Genomic DNA, 26,342 nt, shown 5'->3' with positions numbered 1-26,342 from the left:
TTGTACTGAAAAAAATACTCACATCCAACTCTTCAATGATCTCCTCTGCATCCGCGTTCTCCGGCGTGCTGCCTATTTTATTCTCCAATCGATCCAGGTATCCAGACTCGGAGACCATAAATTTCTTGAATTCACCCAGCTGTGTAGAAATGTGCTCCAACAATGCTGTCTTTGCGTACACCAGCGAAGTGACCTCGGTCCAACGTGCGCTCAAGCGCGTAAACTTCTTCGGCAGCTGCGCATATTTGCTGTCCACTTCCTCGCCCGTTGTTTTGAGTTCATCCATTTGTAGTAGCAGCTCGCCACCAACTTCATTTAGCTCGCGAAAGCCCACAGATTCGCGTTCACAGGTTTCCTTGAGTGTTTGAAATCTACTCTTTATTTGAAACAGCTCATTGGAGTTGTTGATCTCAGAGATATTTGTCTTCGGCGTATTTTTCTCAAGCTCATTTAACCATATTTCTGTTTTTGCCAGTCTCTTGAAGACTTCTTCAGCTTTGTCGAGCACTTGCGTACGTTTCAATGCCTGCCCTTTGTGCAACTCCTGCACCTTTGTAAAGAACTCATTCAGTTCCTTAATTTGTGCGAGCAGGTGGTCACGATGTGCCGGCTCCGCATCCTTGATGAGTATTTCGCTAAAGTTTCGAGCACTAATCACGTCAATTTCGATCTTGCGCAGCTCCATATTCAGCCGATTACTGTCACCAACCGCTGGCTGGCAGTTAAGTAAAGACTGATCTGTGTTGTCGGCATCGTCACGCATGAATTTCGCCTCCAGCTTACGCAACACATTCAGTATGGCATTATACTCGGCATTGAAGTGATTGAGATTTTCAATCGCCGTCGTCTGTTTGATAACTCGCTCACTCAGTTGCTCTGGTATTTTCGCCCAATTCTCTACAAACTCAGTGGCTGCAGTATCGGGCCGTCGTTCGCAGACATACTCATAGTCCGCTCTCAACTGTTCTAGCTCCTCGACGAGCTCATTCAGTTGCTTTTGCTGTTGCTGCATGTGCGCAAGATCTGTGACGACCACTTTGACGCTGGCTACTTTCACCATAAAGTCTTCTAAACATTGCTGACGCTGAGTGACTTCATCTAGTCCACCCTTGTCTTGTATGAGTGTGATTATTGCGCGCTTCATATCATTCCAACTTTCATAGAAAATGTTGAAGTCCTGCTTCCATTCATGCAGCTCATCACTGAGCGTTGCCGTGATCTCTTTTGCATCGGCGATCTCGCCAGACAGCGAATCCATGTGGCTCAAGCGTTGTTCCAAATCGGCTTTACTTGCCGACTGTGAGTGCTGCTTATACCAGTCGCGCGAATCGGCCAACACCAGCTTGAAACCTGTCAAGCTGTTATAGAACTTTTCCTTGGCTATTATTTGTGATGTTTCAGATTTCTGTTCGACTATACGCTTAATGAGCTTGGTAAAACGTTCATCAATCTGCTTAATCTGCGTGGCCTCCATAATTAAATTGCGTTTCATATTTTCCTGTTCACACTCTTCATAGAGTTGCTTCAGCTCGCTGGTTAATGGTGCATGTTTTGCAACTTCTTTCTCGAGCGCGATCAAAATTTCGCTTTGGTTCCGTAAACTCTGGCGATGTATATTATGCAAACGGTCTTCACAGTCATCAAGAAAGTTGATTGCCTCCATTATGCGGCCGGTGAGCAAATAAAAATTATCTGAGCTACGCAACTTGCGTTTTTTATTACCCTCTGGTGATGCTTCTTGGTATGTGGTGTCTTGTGACTCTTGCACTTCTGTAATATCTTCCTCATTCAACTCTTCACTTTCTTCACCAAATTTGATGAGCAGTTGGAAATCCACCCAACCGTCAGGTCGCACCACGCGACTATCATCGTAGGATGCACGATCGCGTCCGAACTTGAAGCCTTTCGCTTCGATGCGGTCAGTTTGTACTTCAACGATCTGTTTTAATGCATCCAAACGATCTTCAAAACTTTCCAACTGCATCAATACACGTTCACCCTGATCATCGCCCTCCTGCAGTGAAGCTGCCACCATCTGTCTCAAATCAATGAGGTAGCGCTCCAATTCAAGAAGGTCTTTAGCGCAATAGTTCAGGTCATTCATGCGCTTCGTAATGCCGCCCAGATCGGTAACATCTTTGCTCTCCATCGCCTTCAGATCTTGTTCGCGCGTGTCTAGCCAGCGATAGATGCATTTGTATTGTTGTAGCTTCTCCATGCGCAAGTCGCCCCACTTGGAGACATGCGACCAGCGTTCACCAAGTGCAGACAACTTATCTTCCAGATCGTTGAAATTGCCAGATTCATCATTCACTATCACCACCATATTGCTAAGGCTATCTACCAGCGTTTGCTGATTGCACAAATCTTCTTTGAGTTGTCGCGCCTCGGCAATCTGTTGCTGCACTGAAGGCAAGCTTGGACCAATGTCCGTCATGTGAGATATGCGATCTTCGACATTGGTGAGAAAGAGCCGCAGTTTCTCGATCTGCTGCGACTGAAATTCAGCCAGACGAGCGAGTATCTTTGCCTGCACATCGAGCGCCTGCAGACGTAAGGTCTCCCAACGTTCATTCAGCAGCACCATTTGCTGGCGTATTTCATTCTGATCATCCGTGGTAAGTCCCGAGGTCTTCTGAGATTCATTGATCAAATTCGAACCTTCTTCAAGGGCTTCACCCACATACTGTTGGTGTTCGGTGAGTTTCAGCATGAAATTTTCATTCTCGTGAAACTGTAATTTGGCGCTCTGAAAATCAATTGGTTCGAGCAGCTCGCGTGAGAGTACTTGTTCATCTTCTAGCAGCAGTGTAAGCACCGCCTCCAACGCCGCCTGATAGCTAGTGATCTCAATCGACGCATTTGTCGCTGTGCTAATGGGTCGAGATTTGTCGTGCGTCATGCGTAAGTAATCCAACGGTTTGCTCTCATCCATGCCGATATCCATGATGCTGCGCATTGTATCAGTGCTATACTTAAGCGACTTCACCGCATCCGAGCCGCTTACCGGTCTGCTGCTCATATCCGAGTATACCTCTTCGGCGCTATCCAATGGCACTTCATCGAGGTCTGTGATGTTTGTGTGCGGGCGCGGTGGCAACGCTTCCTGTGCCTTCTCATCGAACAGCACTGCCTCGCCGGCGCTGTCACTGCGTTCGCGATTGCGTCGCGATTCCATTGCGTGATACAAGCACATCACATACATTTGTATGGATTTATTGTCGGGTTTGTGTGTGTGCACATCCTCAGGATCGAGCAGTTTCTCTATCTTAAAGTACTTATGCGCCAAATCGAAGGCGGTCTTTAGTCGCGCCAATGGATGTTTCGTAAGCGCTGCACTCAAATCAATATCGTCGAGATGCGCATTGAGTATGATGAGAAAAGCACGTCCATCCGCCCAACTAGTGGAGAAGTCGTGCAGCTGCACGCCATACGGTTCGACGAATTGGCACGCCCATGCAAGGAGGGATTTCTCAACACCATTGCTAGACTGGCTCTTGACTAGATTTTGACCATTAAACTCGAGCGCAATGAGCCAGATCAGGCCCAGTGTCAATTTCGGATTACCAGCGACTATGTCATCACTGGATATATTCACTAATTTGACGCCATGTTCTTGTATCACTTGGATAACTTTGTTGATGTTGTTGATGTGATGTACGCGCATGCGACCCCTTTCCGGTTTCTGTGAGAGAGCGAGTGCGGATGGTACATGCAATTCATTTGAGTTAAACAAGTGAAGCGTAATTGCATGAGCAGTTGGCATAATGGAATGAAAGGTAGTAGAAATGTAAGAGAAATGTGAAAGAAATGTTTGTAAAATATATATAAATTGCTTTGCTACACAGAACTAATAAACAACCTATACATCAGTGGATACTCTTCTGACGATGTACTTACAAATAACTATACGCTAATACTTCATCGCTTTTGAGTGTCGTGGAACTGCATTCACAAACATTAACACATTCAAATGCATTTATCCTACTGCTTGTGTGTTTCCGTATTTTCCACCTGTCACTCATTATTCGACTGTAATTTGCATACACCACACCCACAAGTCCTTGACTTTGCTATTTCTATGCAATACGAAACACTTGCCTTCTGCACTTCACCCTCCCTTACCCTGAGGATGAGCTGAGTTGGATATCTTCATCCTCCCCTACTATCTACTGTTCAACTAAATATCTCTAATTCGGTTCATATTTCCTTCCTCCTACACTCGGCAAGATAATTTAAAAGCGTAACGTGAAAATATAGGGTTTTCAAAAAGGTTTCAGTTAATGTTGATGGAATAAAATAAACGGAATTAACGAAATTATAATATTATTTTTTATTTGAAGGACCTTGCATGCCATTATTCATTGCGCGTGGAATATACATCGCTCAAATATCCGTCGCGGCTTTGCACCGCGACATGGAAAAATTTTCAATGTCTCTATTGCATAGCTGCTGATGAATTTGAAAATGGGCTAAGTTATGTTGATTTTCATAATATTAGATGACAGCTTATTGACCTGTGACTTCAGAAACTCGGCCAGAAGAAAAAGTCTAGCGAGATCAAATCGCCTGACCTTGGTGCGCAATTCTCGTCAACTCCGTGATCAAACCTTCCGTAATAAAGTGTTGTCGTTTGCAAATGCTGCTCAAGTGTATAATTTGCCATGATAATTTGACATCGGGGGCTGAATGATTATATAATTAACAACAGATTGAACAGGCCTCGACAAAACTACATTTCCGCTACAGCAGGTCACAGACTTCGTTACGGCTTTTGGCAGTTTAAATCACGAATACTTATTCACTCAACTGCTCTTAACTGGCTTGAAGTGCAGAAAATTAATCATCAAAGTTTGTGACAGTTTCTCTCGCCCAATTTCTGTATCTTCTGGTATACTCCAAGGTAGACTTTTAGGACTGTTACCTTTCACGATTTTCATTAGCCCTCGAATTGGGCGAGCGTTTGCGTCGACGATTTAAAGCTAAGACTACGCAAGATTTACAGATTTTATTTTTTAAAAGTAAAGGATTTTTGTTAATTTGCTTTTCGCTGCTTATTTTACCAATAACATTCAATTTTGCATATGGTCAGGATGTTACGTTTTTCTGCTTTGAAACTGTAAAGTATTTAAGTGCTTACCTCGACACTAAGTTAAGCTTTTAATACCATAGAAAATACATAAATCTAACTGCGATCTAAAAACTCGGTTTTCATAAACGCAAATCCATGAATTTCAAATGCCTTTGGACTCTAAATAACATTTATTCGGCACTCAAAGTTCATTGCGAGCGCTTAGAGAGGATCCAGTAAATTTTCACGAGATTTGCGCTTCGCGGAATGCACACAAATGATACTATAACATCGTACAATCTGCGATATAGGATTCTGAGCTTAGAGATTATTAAGAGTAAGAGAAAGCACCAAGGATTTTTGCTCATCAAAAATATTACAAGCAATAGAATTGAAACCTTCAGAACTGTTTTCACAAAGTATTTTAATGTGCTCGCCCCGCGTCTGAGACGAATATGCTTTTTTCAAACGATTTCACTTAGGAGGACCAATGAGTGTATCCAATCAGCCTAGCAATTGAAAACAGTGGACCAATAAACGTAACAGCAAGAATATGGGCCGCTCAGTAGTTTCCAGGATTGTTTGTTTCATCTGCTCCTCTCGCCTCTCTCAAATCAATGCTTCTTCTGCACGCAGAGGTTTACCAGCTCAAAGTTACAATTCGAAATTCGTTTGAGAGAATACATAAGGTTGTATATATATCGAAGGCTGTAACTCAGTTCTCGGTGAACTTTATTGAATGAGCTACTGAGTTAAGGAAATTGTAGAAAATTGTTTGTTTATTTCCCGAAAGAAAAAAACTCTATTTTCCTCTTACAATTTTCTATTATTCCTTTTTAACATCAACCAAATCAAGCTATTAATATTTTGTTACAAATGTTGAATACTTCCGCTGAAACTCGTTTCAAAGTTCTGTCACACTCCTCATACAAATCATTATTTTGCAATTTAATCACCCCTATTATGGTATCCGCCGGATGGTTGCGGAGGGAGTTATACTCGATCCGACAGTATTCGGTATCATAATAAAAGTCGGATAAAGCAGTATGCAGATCGATAATGTGGTTCACGGATCGATTAAAAAAAATGGCATTACCAACAACGCATTCAATACTCGTTTCAAACAAATTTACTCGTTTCTCATCCGCAGGTCATTGTGTTGCGGATATTATTATAATAAAGATGGAGAACAATAAAATGTAAGGAAAAACATTTTTATTTGTTTTTTTTTCGGATTATATAATATATATTGGCAAAATTTATACAAATTGCAAAATTTATATTTTTTAGGAAACGCACAACCACCAGAGAGAAATTTAAAGGTTTAATATCTCGTATGAAGGAGCGTCCCGATATTGCAAAAAATTTTACCAGAAGTGCTCCTAACGAGGTAGAGCAATTTTGGGAGAGTGTGCGTGAGGAACTGAATTCATTAGGACCTCCATCGAAGAGTATTTCAGAATGGAAAAAGGTTTGTTGATAATTCAAAAGTTCATTGAGAATATAAGTACTTATTTGCGTTTTAATTAAAGGTTTGGTCAGATTTTAAATCAGCAGTAAAGAAAAATTTGGCGCACAATAAAAGGGAATTACAAGCAACTGGTGGAGGCGAAAATAGGGAACTACCTTTATCGTCGCTAGAAGAAGATGTTGCTGCTCTAGTGGGCCTAAACGACTGTGTTGGTGGCACTAAAAATTCAAAAGAGTTTGGAGTGCCTCAGAGGAGAATTGTTGAGCATGCCACTCCACTAAATTCAGAGCAGGTGGTTGAAGACATTACTCCATCTACATCGAAGAGAGCTCGTGAGGGTACAAATTCATATACTTCGAGAGACGCCATCTGCATAGAGTTGTTGGAAAATGACGATGTGGAAAATAACCAAAACATTCGAAATAAACTCCGAAAAAAAAGAGACCAGAGCAGTTTGACTTGTTAGACAAGCAAATCGGTGTGCAGGAGAGGTTATATTCAAAAGTTTCGGAAGGTGTTGGGGCACAGGAACTACATTTTAAAAATGTAAAAAAAGAACTGAAAAATCTGACTAGGTCGGTTGACCGTCTGGGTGATCACCAGAAGAAAAACAATGAAATTCCCCTAGCTTTTCTTGAGGAGACAAAAAGACATAATATGGCTATGGAAACAAATGCTATTGAAAAATTAAGGGTGAAAAAATGACTGTGAGTTAGAAATTTTGTTTAGCTTAAGTTTTAAAGTGCAACATTTGCCAAAAAGGCTGTTTTTATTTTGTTCTTAAGAAATATATACAAATATACATATATTTATGTACGTTAATGAAAACAAAAAAATGCTTCTTTATAAAAAGCTGTGTAGCATTTCATTCCGGATTTGGTTTGCTTCATTGGTATATCTTTGATGTTGTACAGGCTCGCCATTTTCATACTCTTCTTTTTTCAAAAACCCCTTCTAAATATTCGTCTGAAATATTATAATGGATCCAAATGTTGTGAAGTGCCGCCGCAACATTAACAATTTGAGCCACTTTTTCCGGAGAATAATGAAGTGGGCGAGCTGAGAGCAAGCATCGACACCAATTCTTCCAGACACCTATTGTGCGTTCAACAGTATTGCGACCCGAGCTATGGCTTTTATTGAAACGGCTTTGGGGTGTATTAGCTCCGGCATTTCGGAAGGGCGTTATCAACCAGCTTAAAAGTGGGTATCCAGAGTCACCTAGGGAACATTTAGTGAAAAAGTGAATCGAGTGCGGATCGAGTTAATTCCCGCCGCATATTATCTGACGTTTATCATAATAGGCATGAATATGTCAATTCTCTAACTCTGGAATTCGAAAATACCAAAGACATTGAGTGGTTAAACAACTGAGAAATTGATTCGGTGGAGCAGTAGTGCCATCTCGACTCCATCGCTCAACGTCATTTTAAATGCTGCTTTAGTAACTTTTCATTCGCACTGGGAATGCGCAGAATATATCTTTATATATACGAGGTTTGTTAAAAAAATAAGCGGAATTTTCTAATTTCACGGTCTACGTACATTTGACTTTCGATTATTACTTTTGTTTATGTTGGTACACTCGCCTCGAAGATATGTTCATGGTTTTAGCAATATAGCATGTTTAGTTTGTTGTGAGAGGCATAAACAAGACAAGTGTTTTGTGTGTTCGGCGATTTTCTGCTATCGAAAAAAATTGATCAAAATTAATTGAATTAAGTGATCAAAAACACTTAAAATGTTAATAGTGGAATAAGGTGAGAGTACTTTGAGTCAAAAAAATTTTTACAAGTGGTACAAACTTTTTACGAAGGTCGAGAAGTTGTGAATGACGACGCTCGCTCTGGACGCCTCAACTCATCTACAACCGATGAAATCGTTGAGAAAGTGAAGAAAATTGTTATAGAGAATCGTCGCTGAACATGTCGGTATATCGGCAACCTTTTCGGAAAATTTGGACATGAAGCTTGTGGCAGCGAAGTTTGTTCCAAAATTGCTGAATTTTGACCAAAATCAACGTTTTGAGCATCGCTCAGGAATTGTTGAATGACGCCAGCGATCATCCATATTTGCTTAATATTGGTTAATATTGGTGACGAATCATGAATATATGGTTATGACATCGAAACCAAAGCCCAATCGTCTCAATGTGAGTGTGCGGGATAGCCAAGAGACGATAGGAGAAAATCGTCGAAGTCGCAAAACATTTGTCTTATTTATTTATACCTCTCACAAATTGCTAAAACCGTGAACTTATCTTCGAGACGAGTGTACCAACATAACCAAAACTAATAATCGAAAGTCGTATGCACGTAGCCCGCGTAATTTCACAATCCCCCTTATTTTTTCAACAAACCCCCTACTCATTCTATACTTATATACCTGCACGAGGGGCTTGTGCGGGGTGCAACATTCAGAGACCAAGCGCGCTGAACCTGCGTGGAACTCCACATTTTTTTAAAGCCAAAGTAATCACTGCCAACGAAGCAGTCAATTAGGATTCCCATACCCAAACAACAATCAATACTCTAAGCTAAGGAAAGGAATTTTTCATTTTCATAGTGATATCGCAGATAACCATATGGCTGATAAGCTGGCTGGACACTGGTGTCCCAGGGTCATTCGCGACACGATTTTAATTCAGTTCGGCTTTAGATCAATCAACTCAACGTACGTTGGCTGGTTGGTGTGTCAAATAAAATTAAAGGATCTTGCATTTTTGCACGCTCGTTTTCACAAGAAATAAACCTCAAAGCTAGCAAAACCCTCAACTTTCATGGAGTGCTTAAAAGAGACGCACTTCTTACTTACAGAAGACCCTTGTGACCACCGAGTGAACTATTTTTAATATCAACTTAACCTATCCTAACTCTCGACATGCAGGCATGTATGTTATTGGTGTGCGGCGTGTACGAATGGGGTAGCCTAATCAACCACTTTTGCCCACCAAATTGGCTTGCAATACCTAAGTCTGCTCACGTTAATTTACCTTAGCTTAACAAGCCAGCCATATCTTCGAAGATACTACATAGCCCCTTCACCACCCTCACTACTCAATGATAATGATCCTATCTATCCATTTTTCAAGCACATTCTTAACTTATTAATTTACACTAAAAACATGCAGGATAAATACTGTTATACAACAACAAAAAATAAACAAATAATTTCCTCCTACCAACTGTGATTGGGTGAGTATACTAAGCAACGCCAACAATCGATGACCATCGCGCAAATCTTCAAACAAGTCGATCACTGGTGTGCACTGGGTTTTCAACAAATGTGAGTTAATCCATTTTGTAAAGGTCTTCTTTTGTATGTCCTGGCGTTCATCTGCAAAAGAAGAAGAGCAAATGGATTAGAGTTAATTTAAGAAAAGATTAATAAAAGACAAGAGAGTATAGAATGTATATATGTATATAAAAGTACACTAGCAAACACCCGGCGCTGCTCTGCCAATATATACGAAAAAGTAATGAGTAACAAAATCCACAGATATATTAGGTTGGGGAATAAGTTCGTAGCGCTTTTATATATTTTTTTATTGTAGAAATCAGAAAACATGTATTTTTCATCTTTGCCGTGCCTGCTATCCCGCTTAGTGAAGTTTAGCACACGGCAAGCATATTTAAATACAAACAAGAATTTTATAAAACGTTCCTTTCATTTTCAAAATTTTAGTATTATTAGGAAAGAGCAAACATTTAATTACAATAAGCAGACTCATAATTAACATTTTAAAGTTTGATAGCACGAAAATAGTACTCCAATCGGTAGAGTTATATTCGATTTATTGCAGTTAGAAAATTTATTTCATGATTTTTTTAAATATTTTGGCTTATACGCACGCCTTTTTTGAAAGTTTATGCAATTTGTGTCGAAAAATATCTTACAGAAGAATTTAGCTCCAAACTACGGAATACCCTGTTCAAATTAGAGAATTATGCGCATGGGCATTGGCATATTTAGGGACTTCATTTTATAAGATTATAATCGACACATAACATATTTGGGGGTGAAGTGTACGTTGCTTCTTGGGGTAATGCACACAGAGCCGTATGGCAGTTGTGCCAGTAGCCCAAAGGCCGACCATTGCGGTAGAATGCCACTCCTGCACGAGGTGCCCCTGCTTTTAACTAAAAATGGCGGATCTAGAGAGGGAAAACTCGAAAAAACCCGTAATCCTAGGTGTAATTCGAACCGTGCCTATAGGATGAATGGCACTACGTAAGTGTGTCTTATAACGGTGACCTTCAGATATGGGGCGCCCTCTGGTTGTAATTAGCCTTACCGCGACACCAGGGCACTATCGTGGCTCGACCTTCCCTTCCCCTTTACTCGTGGAACCACATGGCAAACATTAATTTATTAAAAAGTGCGCGAGTGCCTAATATTAACCAGGTCGATAACGACCTTTCGGTAAACAGTGCCGAACTACCAACAACATCGCAGGCAGCTAAGGGCAACCAATGCCCTCCAACTGCCAGCGGAGGGCAAGGATATGGAAGTTGACGACATGGCTCTGGGGCCAGATGGCAAAGCTTCTGCAATATCACCAAAGGAAGAGGAGAAACTACTAGCTTCTCCCACTCGTGACTCAGGAAGAAAGGATGAAAACAAGGTGCGGCTGTGTGGTGCCGCCAGAAAGCGTCTAAAGTACTTCCAGAGAAAGGGTCACAGCATTGACGAGGCAAGAGAGCTGGTTCAAAAACCAGCTGATCTGAAGCGACAACGCTCCAGCAGCACCACGCCAAAGCGAAGCTCCCCTAAGCGTGCCAATGTGCAGGGCAGCTCTAGCGTTGGAAGAAAAGCCAGACGAGACTACCGCAACGGAAGGACCAAAGGCAGCAGTGCCTAATCCAGAAGTCAAGGTAGACTTAACAAAAAAGTCTTACAAAGACGCGGCGTGTAGCACGAAGTTGAGAATAATACCTCCTGACTATCCAACTACAATATGGTCGACGGAAAAACTAACGGCCATACAACATGCTATCCTGGAGGCTATAAGGAAAAAGCAGACTGGTGCTGCAAAGCCCAAATTTAATAGCTGCACCTTTCGCCCAGGATACATATGTAGTTATCTCATGCGGCTGCGATGATACGGCTAATTGGCTAAAGGAAGCAATTCCTAAGCTGAAGCCGTGGAAGTGCATCTTTCCTGAAGCTTGTACAGGAGGCAGGTATACCGCGTCCACAAATCTTCGTTGGTCACTTTCCAGAATTGGACAGCACCTCAATTGAGGATATTATTAGCCTCCTTGATGGCCAAAATGAGGGCCTTGACACGAAAGACAGGCGGGTGCTCAACAGAGTGCGCAAGGGTACTGTGGTAGAAATCACTGTTGCTATCGAGCCAATCTCCGCAGAGGTCATAAAAACCTTGAACAATTGGCTGAACTACGGGTTCGGTAAAACCCAACTCTGGTATTCGCATGCGGCCCCCGCTGCAGGCCGATAAAAAAGCGCACAGCCATTAGAAGGCTCGAAGAGGGGATCAGATGCTCGCCGAGGAAGCAGCCCTGCTGAAAGGCAACCGAGGTAAGAAAAAGGCAGCCATTGTCAAACGAAGGATCACTAGATGACCTGGCCAAATCAAAAACCGCATAACAGCAGAAGTCAACTCGGATGCGTTCAAATAAATCTCCAACACGAAAAAGCAGCCTCGGACGGCTTACGAGGAGACTTAACCAAGAACTCTTGGATGTAGCTTTCATTCAAGAACCATGGGTACGTAAAGGAGTCATTCTGGGACTCCAGAGCGTAAACGGTAAGTTGATATATGCTGCTAACAAAGACCGTCCCAGAGCGGCGTTTATAATAAATAATCAACTAACCTTTATCCCAATTTCACAGTTTATTATAGAAGACTTGGTGGACATTTGGGTAAAAGTGCCAACGAACAAAGGTGAGCATGAGGTAGTACTTGCCTTCAACAAGGGAGGTTATAGCCCTGGTGGAATACTGTCAACAAAAACGTCTCCGGTGAATCCTCTGCTGTGATGCAAATACGCACCACACAGCGTGGGGGAGCACAAACATAAATCCAAGAGGTGAGTACCTTCTTGAATTTCTACTTAGGCATAATATATCTTTCCTAAATCGAGGCAACGAACCGACTTTCATTAATGCAATCAGGGGAGAAGTCCGTGACATTACTCTCTCTTATCTTAATGCTTTGTCTGAAGTCTCAAATGGGCATGTGTCAGAGGAAACATCTATGTCGGATCACAGACATATTAGATTTGATATATAGTAGGTGCGACCAAGCCACAAATGACAATTTACAGAAACCCCAGAAAAACTAATCGGGACTACTTTCACTTTTGCTTAGAACAAAGTGTTAACTACTCTAAGCGTCACATTCAGCTTATATCTGAGCTTGAGTTCGAATCGAACGAACTACATTCAAACATAACATCCGCGTTTCACGAAAGTTGCCTAATAAAAATAAAAACGCTACAAAAAAATGTTCCTTGGTGGAATAGTACACTTTCCGACCTGCGTAAAGAAACAAGAACTTTATGGAATAGAGCTAAAGCAACGGGGGACTGGTCCTCCTACTCAACAGCCGTAACCAACTACAACAAAATCTAAAAGGGCTACTTGGAGGAATCATTGTGAAAAGATTTGTAGTCTTCCGAATGCTATTCGTAACCAAAAAGCCCTACTAAAAGATCACTCAAACGGCATTAGTACCCTGAAAAAGCCAGATGGAAGCTACACAAGGAATCCAGAGGAAACCAGTCAACTTCTGCTGGACACTCACTTCCCTGGATCACTTGTGCTAGACGAGATCTCTGTGCCGGCAGAATCTACTACATCTGCGAGTGCTGAGAACTTAAAACTAGCAAACAAGCTATTCCATGAAAAGTGGGTACAATGGGCGATATCAACATTCAGCCCATACAAATCTCCTGGTCCTGATGGGATATTCCCCTGTCTTTTACAGCAGGGTGCACACCATATTATGCCTAATTTGACCTGACTATACAAAGCAAGCTTACTGCTAGGATATTTGCCTACAAAATGGGCTGAGGTTAAGGTTGTATTTATTCCAAAGGTAGGGATAAAACCCGAACAATTGCCTAAATCATACAGACCAACTAGTCTCAGCTCATTTTTCCTTAAAATAATGGAAAAGATAGTTGATCAGTATATTAGGGAATACAATCTAGCTAAATTCCCACTGCATCGACTTCAATTTGCCTATCAACAGGGAAAATCCACTGAGACTGCAATACACAGCCTGGTAACAGTTATTGAAAAGGCTATTGAGTCCAAACAGATAGCTCTATGTGCATTTATTGACATTTCAGGGGCTTTTGATAACACTTCCTATAATGTCCTATATCTAAACGAGGTACCTGAACCCATCACTAGATGGATAATATTCATGCTGAAATCTAGGACGATCAGCACCGAACTAGGAGGAACAATCAAATCTATCAAAGCCACAGGAGGTTGCCCTCAAGGTGGCGTACTTTCTCCTCTTTTGTGGACTCTAGTCATAGATGAACTTCTCCACAAACTGAACATCCTAGGTTTTCACACTCAGGGTTACGCTGATGACCTAGTAGTTTATGTATTAGGCTGGCATGAGGAAACCATTTCGGATCGCATGCAGCAAACCTTTACAATAATAAACAAATGGTGCACGGAAAAAGGGCTCTCCATCAACCCATCCAAAACAACACTTGTACCGTTTACTAGGAGAAGGAACATAAATCTAAAATTGAACAACACTTCAGCTCTCGACAGAAGCGAACTATCTTGGCGTCAGTCTTGACAAAACGCTTACGTGAAATTCCCTTATTGAGAGAGTTACTTCAAAAGCCACAAGGGCATTCTTTGCCTGTACAAGGCTTTTTGGTAAGACATGGGGACTTAACCCTAGAATGACCTTCTGGACATTCACCACAGTTGTGAAACCCATAGTCACTTATGCATCCTTAGCCTGGTGGCCCAAGGTCAAGCAAAGGAAGGCAGTAAACGAATTAAACAAACTGCCTCGCCTGATATGTGTTGGTATTGCAGGGGCTATGAAAACATGTCCCACGGATGCGTTGGGTGTGCTCCTGAACATACCACCGCTTCCAATTCTAATTGAAAGGGAAGCTCGCTCGAGTGCCTTAAGATTAAAAGGTATATCTGAACTTAAAAGTGGGGATATGAAAGAACACTTAAAGATCTTAGAAGACTTACTACATAGTCCCATTCTTCTATCACCCAAACCAATACTCTTCAGGACCTTCCAAGTTATAATTAATGAACGCACAGACTGGAGAACTATTCTATTCTTTCAAACCTGGCTCTCAGCTATGGTTTACTGATGGGTCTAAATTGGAAAATGGTAGAACAGGGGCAGGAATCAATGGGCCTAAATTCAAAAAATCGATTTCGATGGTACTCTACCCAACAATATTCCAGGCAGAAATACATGCCATTGAAATATGTGTGAGAGAATGCCTTAGCAGGAAAATGAGAGGTACTCACATCTACATACTTTCAGATAGCCAAGCGGCTCTAAAAGCCCTTCCATCAACAACTATCACCTCTAAATTGGTAAATGATTGCCTAAACCTTCTCAACACGTTAGGAAACCTCAACATAGTAACACTAGGCTGGATCCCGGGACATGAAGGACATGAGGGAAATGAAATGGCTGACCTTGCAAAACGAGGAGCAAATATGAAACTTGCTGGTCCTGAACCTTTCTGTGGACTTCCCAAAGGCCACTTTAATGAATTCCTTAGGAAATGGGAAGAAAGAAAGCTTGCCGCACACTGGCTAAACTGTGCCGGTCAGCGTCAAGCCAAACTATTCCTAAGTCCCAACAAAGGAATATCTGACAAACTTCTCTCACTAAACAGAGTAGATCTGCGTCTTTTAACAGGATATCCTGTGACCTGTACACTGCAGCCTGAGGCTAAATAATATTGGTCTATCTGAGACCAATGTCTGCCGCTTTTGCGAAATGGACATAGAAAGCTGAGAACATGTGTTTTATGAATGTCCTGCGTTGGGCAGACAAAGACTTCACCACCTTGGTGGTATCGTAGTATCTCCATGCAATCTTTGGAACAACAAACCCAAAATTGTGCTAAATTTTTCAAAAAGCCTAAAACTCTAGGGTTACAAAAATAGGCCTTTCACAATATATCAGCTCTGGTCGCACTGCGTAATGGCCTTCTAATAATAATAATAACATATTTGGGAGGAGAGGGAGTAAAAAAAAAGTATATCATTTTTATGGAGAAAAAATATCTAAAAATTATGTAAGTTTGAAATACGCATTGTGCGATGACGGTTATTTACCATATAAATTTCGAAATATGAGGCTATTATACCACCTTGATTAAGAAGTTCCCGGGATATATTCAGACAAATAAAAAAAAAAATTTTATTTCTTAAAAGTGATATTATCGGCTTCAAAGTACTCCCCATCAACTGTAAGGCTCTCACGCCAGCGTTTGACCCAGCTCTTGAAACATTTCTAGAACTCTACTATATTTTGAGTATAGCCATCAGAGCCGTAGAAAGTACAATTCAATTATAATAAATATTCAAAAATTTCAATAGGCGATCTTTTGAAAATGAAAATCTACCTCAAAAAATTTAAAGATTTTATTACACTCAATCAGGGGTCTAGTAATAGTAGCAATGCGAGCATAAAGAGATTTGGAGAGGCCAACACGGAAAAACTTCGTACTACGAAGGTTTTCGCAAGTTTGTGATCGTGCGACTGCGTCGACGGACCATTGAAATGACCAGAAAGGGTATATCCATTTAACAGCTGCGTTCAGAGCGCGAGACAATAAGTGGTCACGCAACCAGACTTGATACTGCAGTACCATTTTCCACCGTACCGGAAACTCATTCGGGAGGCGGAAGAAGTGGCAAAAGGAATAATTTGGCATTGGCTACAAATTGAAATTCGCAAGTTTAGAACTAGGTTGAGGTATAAAACATGGTTTTGCCATACTGCATTGCGTCGCAGTCTCTTATATTCGTCTTCCATGCCTGAAATTATAAAATAAACACAGTAGCTCCTGACTGAATCACAAAACACACGTCTACAATTTATACACGAAATGCCGTGCCATGGCCACGCTGAATGATTTGTGTACAAATTTCCGAGAAATCCATAATTTTCACACCTCTCTGTTTTGTTGTAATGTCACATTTCATTATCACACACTCGCACATCCATATAAGTGCTTGTTAATGCATTATACAAGCGCTTAGGCTGTGTTTGGTGGAGGCCACACCGCTCAAATTGAATTAGCAGTAAAGCGTGGCATGCAACAAATAGCTGCATTTGTATGAAAATCACAATTTACCGTATCCATGGCATTGGACACAACAGTAGGTATTACCGTTGCAACATGTCATTATCCCATACAAATGTTGAGCCACTTTGTTGGCATCAGCTCAGTCCATCGTAACATTTCATCATTATACCGATAAATATTATGATCTGATCTATTGTTTATGTATGGTGTATAAATATACATATATATATTGATAATTATTATTATTTCTTACTTTTTGTAATGGTCGAATTTTTTTGTATGGAAGAAACTGCGTACACCGACATCAAACTTTTTTGTTTTTAATTAATAGGAAATTTAAGGTAGTTCAAACTTTTACACTTTTACAATTTTAGGAAATTCGCAAGGCCCTTTGCGCGGTGCAACCAAATTCAGTGAACATTGAAAGCGAAGTCTGCCTCTGATAAAAACTTTGTCGTGACACATTACTTGTTCTGCCATTTCCACGTGTGAGCCACGTCAATTTGTCAAGTGCTTCATTACTCTACACTGAACATTAAGAAAGTCAGTGCCTACTCTAACGGCGCGTCTACCAAGAATAATGAATGTCTTTGTTTTTTTTTTTTGTCGGGACAACTAGCAAGTGCAGCACTCAGACATTAATTGAGTCCATTGTACTACACTTGGATTCCCTTTTAATTTTCTTTAAATCTACCCGATCTCCGAAGAAATCTGAGTAGATCTTGTGGTGCCAAGGAGCCAAGATGGTCGCTTCTTAATACATCAGTGCCAAAGACCTCAAACCTGATTCGAGCGAAGGCGGGGCAGACACACAGGAAGTGGTCCGCCGTCTCAGCCTCCTCTTCACAAGCTGGGCAGAGTACACTGTCTGAGATGCCCAACCTTTCCATGTGCTTTGCCCACAGAAAGTGGCCCGTCTTCAGTCCAACCAGCCGTCTGCACTCCCCTCTGCTTAATGACAGAAGGGTTTGCGACAGTCGATCGGACATGACAGGTAACATCAGTTTAGTCCATCTGCAGCCTCTCTCAGCCTGCCAAGCTCGCTTGTGGGTGGTAGTTACCCATTTGCTAACCGTGGCCGTGATGGCCGCAGAGGGGAGTGGCAAAGCGGGCTCTGGACCAAAGAAGTTGGCCTCAGAGCCCATCTTAGCTAAGAAGTCAGAGGTCTCGTTACCCGCGATACCCACGTGTCTCGGGACAATGTCTAAGATCTCCTTAATTTTATTTACTGCAGAAAATCTTTGGCTTACATACTAGCTTCGGCATTTTCCAGTAATGTTGGGCCTGCTTATTGAATTGGATACGCTTCTTAGCAGCGCGAGATTTACTAATATTTCACAATGCAATAATTCGTGCGCTAAATATCTCTGAGAATTTTAAGATATATTTTTTAGATCGGACACTATTAGAATCAGGTAAACCATACATGGAAACCGACTCGGAAATATGACACAAATGCGTCGAAGCTTACGGATGGTGGGACTAGTGCGGGTGCTTTTGAGACGAACTTCAGACCGGTACTAAGGGATGGTTAGCTCAGAGTCTTTCAAGAGGGACTCCATAACATATAAATATAATATTTGCTTTCGGAAAAGCCCAACTTTGACGCTTATCTGCATTTCCTCAGATAGCCAAAGAGCATTCTGTGCACTGTATCCTCACATAATAGCATACAAACTCGTTGAGCAGCATTTCAATGTCGTCAAAACCCCAGAAGCAAAGCGCATCGTTTTCTTGAGGTATCTGTCGGACTGTCTAATATCAAATAGGCCCTTTATACGGGGGGCCTTATTTCGTTTAAGACTATCGTGACTATAGTTTTCGGTTAAGTTAGCTCGTTGTTCCGATTGGACCTATTTGAGAACGACACCTTAAACTGTGTCTGAAATTGCAACTTGGAGACCACCGGCCCATATTGCTAATAAGAAGTTCCTGCTCTTCTCTATTGTACTGAAGATGGATGATTCTTTTATCATCTTGTCCTCTGCATTCTCTCTTGAGGAAGCAATAAGAGAAGCTGCGTGCTGGCTCATATATTCTTCAATGAATTCAACTCTACTCGGATGACCATCAAGTCACTCGACTTAACTTTGCTGTAAAAAGCCTTACTACTATCTAGATAACGACATGGAGAGGAAAAATGTTCCGTGATGCCCGCGCAAATCCCATGCCTGTGTCGCTACTCCTCAACGTTATTTGAGCTTAGCCTGCATACTCGTATAATACGACCTTTTCTTCTTCTAAAGTGCAGTATGTGTCAGAATGGGTTTGGTTTAAGTATCATACAACCAGATAACCAACCTGCGTTCCAGGCCTTTTGAATGGCTTTACGCGATTTGTGTTTTATGAGAACTTGCCAAACTGCAGTTAGGTAGCCAAACATATAAATCACTTGGAATCAAGACGTACTTTAATACGTTCTTCAATACTTTGTTCTAATATTTTTGGACTTTCCCATTCAATTTATGTCCCTGAGATGAATTGACATATGCAAATTTGGTTTTGTGGAACTTCGGTTAGTCAAATTCATTAACTAGCAACCCGCCAACAAATATGCTTCGCCCCTAGCTCTGCGCAATGCCGGTAAGCGGAACAACAACAATATTCAACAAAAACTTGGTTACTATCGTACTAACGACGTGATGAGATGGTGGTTGCATTAATTGCAGAGGTGCACTTGTTGCAACAACACTCCAACCTAACATGACATGCAATAACTGACAGCAATCAATTTGCAGGAGATATGAACTACAACCATATATCTGCTTGTATGTCTGCGTGTCTCTCAGTCTGTTTCTCTGTCTACATGTCTGTATGGCTAACTGACAAATGATTGCATGAAAGTGAATATGATTGCGATGGCTTTGAGGTTTACCAAAACTGACAAGAGTTCACTGATGTACTGCTTAGGTGACTGAATGGCTGACTGACGGAGTAATTCATTGACTGCGTGTCTGATCCACTGACTGTTTCACTGACCTAACAAACTGATTACGTTCATATCTGCTCAACAATTTTCAAGTATTTCTGCAGTACGTCGCTTTGTTCGCTTCAGGAATTCTGTTGAGCTGAAGCAGCATAGCTGAAACAACCATAGCACGCGTCACCAACAAAAGCTGGTCACGCAAAGTTTAGTGTTGCCAGAATGCTACAAGAACAGCAACCACAAATTGTAATACACAGATGGTTGTGGCACTTAAGTGCAGAGGTGACACCACTCCGTCTCACACAATGAACAATCGACTAGCCAAGGAGAGTTTGCAATGGCAGGCATGAAACGCCCACAGATATTGCTGAACTTTTTGTTGTTATTGTAAGTTGTGCTTGTATTGCAATTTATCGGACATTGAAGCGTACTGGTAGTTGGAAGAAGATTTCGTATTGCATATCATAAGTGGCAACAAAGTCATGTCACAGGTATGACTCGAAAGGCGAAGGCGCGAAGAATACGAGTAGCACACCCGAAGAAAGTAGAGAGGTTGGCAGATAGCTAATGGCGTGGTTATGGGAGTTTTGCTAGTTGCATGAAGAAGGACGATGCTTGCAAGTCATGAACTCATGTAGAAGTGCTCTTCTGTCTCGCAGCATCCAACAACAACAACGCAATTTAAGTGCAACAACAAGGATCTAACTTTAAGGTAAGCATGCTTTTGTTTGTAGAAATTTCACCATGCAGGCAAACGGACACACGACTACAGCTGCAGGAAAAATACGTATACATATGTACAAAGCATATGCAAAGGCTCTTAATAGAGGAAAGGCTAAGATAGGAACGATGCAAATGGCAAGCCATGCCTCAGAGTCTTACGCCAGCACAATGTGGTGGAGCGAAGTGCCCAAAGCACTTTCGTTGCTATACAAGTGAGTTATGTGTGCTAGGATCGTTATGCGCACATCCCAACATGTACAAATATGGATGTGTGTGTATGAGAGCACGCTCGCCTAGAGCTATCGAATTTTAATTAACTAATTAAGTATTTTAATAATTCAATTTTCTGGTCTTACGCGCAACAAAATGCCACTAGAGATACATACATACCAGAAGCAACCACACCAACAACAAACGCAATCGTACATGTATAGTGGCGCACTTGATGCTCTTACGGCCGAAGGCGACAGTCATGGCAATAGTTGTTATGTATAGGTCATTACGCGATTTACTTACATATAAAGGGTGCTGTAAAAATCACCGCGCACTATTACCTATAAGAATTTGTAGACGTTCCGCATAATCGTGGAATGTAAATCCGTATACAGAAAGTTTAATATTGATAAATAACTATTTATGCTTCTCCACAGAGTTTGCATTAACTACTTCATAGCAACAATATCAACGAAAACAGAAGGTTAGTGGATAAGGTAGCGAAAAACGCCCGATCAATTATTTTGCTCCGCTCCAAGCTACGTTTCGTTACTGCTAGTAATACCTCAGAGTAATAGATAAGTACCTCGCCAGAGCGCTACTTGAGAAACTATTCATGTGTCCTCCTGCTACCGCTACTACTTTCACTTCTGTTGCGCTACTACTAATCCCATAGCTGTTTGAATAGTGTAGGTTTTGGTTTTGTTAAATGGATTTTGAAACACAAAAGTACAGACACACAACAGAAATCTAAATTTGTATTGTTATGGTTTCCCTCGTCCATGATTCAATGGTTTTGAACCTTTTGCCATTTTCACGAATTTTAGCAGGTAGGCGAGAGATAATGCGTTAACAACAAAAGATTGAGAATCTTGAAAACACAGGCTGTCAACACACTGGAAAACCTAGAGAAATGCTCAGTTTTTACAAATAATGAGGTAATAAATGCACCTGTTACCCGTCAATCGAGTGATTCATACTGAAATAGAATGGAACACGTCAGTGACAAGCATGAATGTCGATTAATTCGACTAATTGAAGAGAAAACTTCTTTAGAATCGTTGGGAGTGATTTGAGACTCGATGAAACGAAAGAGCGACACTAAAAAGAGACATATATATAGATCTTATAGTATATAGCCTGCGAGAGAATGAGATAGAACACAGTTATACAGCGTTCCCTATTCTCCGTGTCCTCTTTGTGCGGTGCTTCGTAGCCTCCCCACTCTTGGCTACGAAGCGTTATATGTTGATATACGTATATGTGTGTGGCTGCGTACTGCTGAGCCACGCTAGTATAGTGAGTATTGTAGTATGTATACTACACTGCCTATTACTTGCTTTGGTGTTTAGTTCAAGATACCTATGTATGTTTGTATGTATGTTAGTACTTATGTGTGCGCGCCTGCGTATTACGGAGCCACGGTGAGCGAGAAGCCATTATGTATACCTATACTACACTACCTAATACTTGCTTAGACCAAGCGTCCTACGAATGTTTGTGTGTATGTTAGTACGTCTGTGTAATAATATACGCGTTACGACGCTCATAATAGAAACCGCGTGTGCTGTATTGCGTCCGTATTTTTATATTCGTAAATATTTTCATTTTTAAATATTTACCGCAATTATGCCGAAAAATAATGCAGAAAAGTGTCGTGAATATCGACAGAAAAAAATAATAAAATGAAGAAAATAAAATATGAACTTTATAGCAATATTATAATGAACCTATAATTATCCCACTCCTATGCTGCTTTCGTCTCATTCTCTCTCAGTTTGTTTTACGGAAGGTTTCTCTACTATCGCGTCTAACCGTTAGACTGGTATTTTTTTTTTTTTTTATAGAAACACAAGTGAGAGTAGGGTCATTGTGGCGTCTAATAGATAGAGAACTTCATCAAAAATAGTAACAAAATTGGGCTACAGCGTCCATTGAATATTAGTGGAATATAACTTTATTTACTATTGAATAAAACTTCATTCATTATGGATGAATCAAACCAAATTAAAAAAAGTAATGAATACTGATTACACAGGCCGACAAAATTTAACCAACATTCAGACCCAGAAACCAGACTATATATTTCCGAAGGTTTATGATGCGCTGAATCCAAATCTGGCCTCAGAATTGCTCTATCAGCTCTGGTTTTCGAGATATCCTAACCTAAAAGTGCAAAAAACCCCATTTTTGCCCATATTTGAGGTTATGTAGCCTTGCAGATGTTTTCTTTCACCAAAATTAAAGGATGGCATCTTTAAATACAATCCTTCTTTTTTCAAATGGCGTTTTGTTTGCTCAAATATCATTTTTTTTTCGCAGAGATATCGCATTTTGAAATTTTCATGTTTCGAAATTTTCCTACACCTGAAAATCGATTAAGATAACATAGACATGATATATTCGATTACTAATTTTCTTGAATTGAGTCTTATTTTTCTTAAAATTTTGTCTCACACCATAAGTGTGCTGACTCACCACATCCCTACACTATCTAACCTTTGGGTACCGAGTCACACACAGCCCTAACCCCTAGAAACCACCCCTATCATACCGCGAGCAGGCTAACCCACATAACCGCAAGCAGGCTTTCCCACAAACTCCAAATTTACATAATATTAATCCATATATCGATATATCGATTTTCAGGTGTAGGAAAATTTCGAAACATGAAAATTTCAAAATGCGATATCTCTGCGAAAAAAAATGATATTTGAGCAAACAAAACGCCATTTGAAAAAAGAAGGATTGTATTTAAAGATGCCATCCTTTAATTTTGGTGAAAGAAAACATCTGCAAGGCTACATAACCTCAAATATGGGCAAAAATGGGGTTTTTTGCACTTTTAGGTTAGGATATCTCGAAAACCAGAGCTGATAGAGCAATTCTGAGGCCAGATTTGGATTCAGCGCATCATAAACCTTCGGAAATATATAGTCTGGTTTCTGGGTCTGAATGTTGGTTAAATTTTGTCGGCCTAGTTCCATTAAACACGAAAGATACGATTATCGTAAAAACTGAAACTAATAAATTAATTTTAGTTATCAATCCGAATTTTGCATGGACAGAGAAGCAGATATTAGTTTAAATTAGTTCGGATACTTTTCCTTGTAGACTAGTGTTATACTTGTATTTATTCTGATTCATTATTTGAATAAACTGAAATATTTAATATCAATGAATAACGATAAAATAATTGATTTATTTATCCCTTGTTATTCGAATAAATTTCGCTTAACTCTGACAATAATAAACTGTAGCTACTGTCCAGCGTAGAATAAATCTCAATACATCATCACCACCATGAGCTTACTGAGTGTAAATCAGACTGCTTCCTGAACAAGGAAGATAGCTACAATTATTTATGCGTACAAAGCGTGGTTGGTGTACTAATCGAGTCAAAATTTATTCGCGCTGTTTTGAATAATAGTATCCACTTTTCACATTAATTGCAAGCAAAAATCCACTCGTGTCGCGAAGATGTAAGATAAGCTGATATTAAGTTTATATTACTTTTTTGAGCGCAAAATAGCTGTCAATCTTAAAACAAGTTTTCATGGAAACCCCAGACGATGGCCCACCCTTTACGTATACTATTTTCTGTTCGTTAGCTTTATGTATATAAATACATACTAGGTTTGTTAGCACGTGTCGATTGACGCTATTGTCCTTATTTTCTTATGCGTCCATTCTGACCAATACTAAACTGATTGCGGGAAAATCGATTAATTGATTTTAGCCTCAATGACTTAATGAAGCAGCGTTATTGAATTTTATTATTTTAGGAAACAATGAACTACATAGACAAATGTTTGAGCAAGTTTAGAGAAATTTGTATACTCGTATGCATTTTCGCTGAATGCAACTACGACAGTGGGAAATGGATAAAACAAAAACTTTAAAAATTGTTCGAAGCTAACTTCGTAACCTGCGGTGCAAACGATGAATTGCTGATAATATAAATTAACTAATGAAGCTGTGATAGGCTTCCAGATAATAAGTGTTGGGTAACACGGAAGACTTCAAGAAGCCGACATTATTCATGGCAGTGAAATATGTGGTTCACCCAAATTCATTAATAATAATTTTACTGACCCTCAATTCTATTAGTAATGCTTAATCGGCGTCCAAACTTCACTTCAGCTAATGAGCGTGGACTAAATGTATTTACGTGTGCACTGGTCAGTCCTAGATGAAAAAATTCTAAATTTTTATCTATGCCATATCAATTTGCCATTCATCATTCTATATCTGCTAGCTGGTAATTGTCATAAACCAGTTTCACATCCAAACAGTCAATTTTCACTTGTCCCTAATAGGATATGTGAGAAAAGATTAACCAATTCAGACCAAAGTTAACACGAAACCTAGGTATTAAATTTCCAATCACTTTTGTCGGACAAGTCCTCGTCGAGATTGTGCCCAAAGTAAATTTTTGTGATGACCTATTTTCCACACCCCTTTTGGTAAAGATGATGGCATTTTTTTTTACATAATATCCATCTTAGGTCACTCTTTTATCGAGAGATCAAATACGAGGGGTGGCTTTTATTTGGCAGGATTTGGCAACCCTGGTGTTGCAATCTGGCAACTGACGGCTGTATCGCAAAGTTTGACATTTTTTGGCTTTTACGTACTCAGAACGTTTTGAAATACCAGCGCTATTTGTGTTGTTTACAGTAACTTAAAAGATTCATCTCGGTCCAAAAATGGAATTAAATCGTGAACATTTTCGTGCGATTATTTTTTACAACTTTCGACGTGGATTAACTCAGCAACATTGCATGGATGAACTTAATTCATTTTTTGGCGATGAAGCTCCATCAAGGACCAGTGTTAATCGATGGTATGGTGAATTCAATCGTGGTCGTAGTTTACTCCAAGACGAATTTCGTGAAGGTCGTCCAAAATCAGTTGTTGTTCCGATACTGATATTGCAAGATCGTCATGTGACCTATCGTGAGATTGAGACAATCTTAGGCATTAGTGGGACCAGCATACATTCAATATTGCATGAACACTTGACTGTCAAAAAAATTTGTTCGCGTTGGATCCCACACAATTTGTCAATCGCTCAAAAAAAGACTCGTGTCGATTGGTCGAAGGAAATGCTCAAAAAATACGATCGCGGGGCTTCGAAACACGTCTATGACATCGTGACAGGTGATGAATCATGGATTTACGCGTACGAGCCCGAAAGTAAACAGCAGTCGACTGTATGGGTGTTTCAAGATGAGCCAACTCCAATAAAAGTTGGTCGCGCACGAAGCACTTCCAAGCAAATGGTCGCCTGTTTTTTCGGAAAAACTGGACATGTCGCAACCGTACCACTAGAACAATGCAGAACAGTAAATTCTGAGTGGTGCATAACCATTTGTTTGCCAGTTGTCTTCCAAGAAATTAGGAAAACCCATTGCCAAAGACGAATCACTCTTCACCAGGGCAATGCGAGCTCTCACATCGGCTCAAACAACTGCATTTTTGAGCACCCAAAACATCGAATTAATGGGTCATCCGCCGTATAGTCCTGACTTGGCACCGAATGACTTCTTTTTATTCCCGTACGTAAAAACAAACTGAGAGGTCAACGTTTTTCGACACCTGAAGAAGCGGTTGCGGCATTCAGAATGCATGTTTTGGAGG

At 40.5% G+C, this 26,342-nt stretch overlaps 1 protein-coding gene across 1 annotated transcript in view; it reads right to left on the bottom strand.

The window, feature by feature from the left end:
* Nucleotides 1-26,342, bottom strand: part of LOC128866256 (dystrophin, isoforms A/C/F/G/H-like) — a 245,990-nt gene that overhangs the window by 136,076 nt on the left and 83,572 nt on the right. Inside the window, exons 2-3 of the mRNA XM_054106881.1 lie at nucleotides 9,724-9,878; nucleotides 23-3,685 (exon numbers count right to left, since the gene is read on the bottom strand). Coding sequence (XP_053962856.1) covers nucleotides 23-3,685; nucleotides 9,724-9,878 — 3,818 coding nt within the window. The remainder of the gene's footprint in view (nucleotides 1-22; nucleotides 3,686-9,723; nucleotides 9,879-26,342) is intronic.

Source organism: Anastrepha ludens, chromosome 2 (assembly GCF_028408465.1).
Source record: "Anastrepha ludens isolate Willacy chromosome 2, idAnaLude1.1, whole genome shotgun sequence".
Taxonomy (NCBI): domain Eukaryota; kingdom Metazoa; phylum Arthropoda; class Insecta; order Diptera; family Tephritidae; genus Anastrepha; species Anastrepha ludens.
This window is presented reverse-complemented; position numbering and strand designations above follow the sequence as displayed.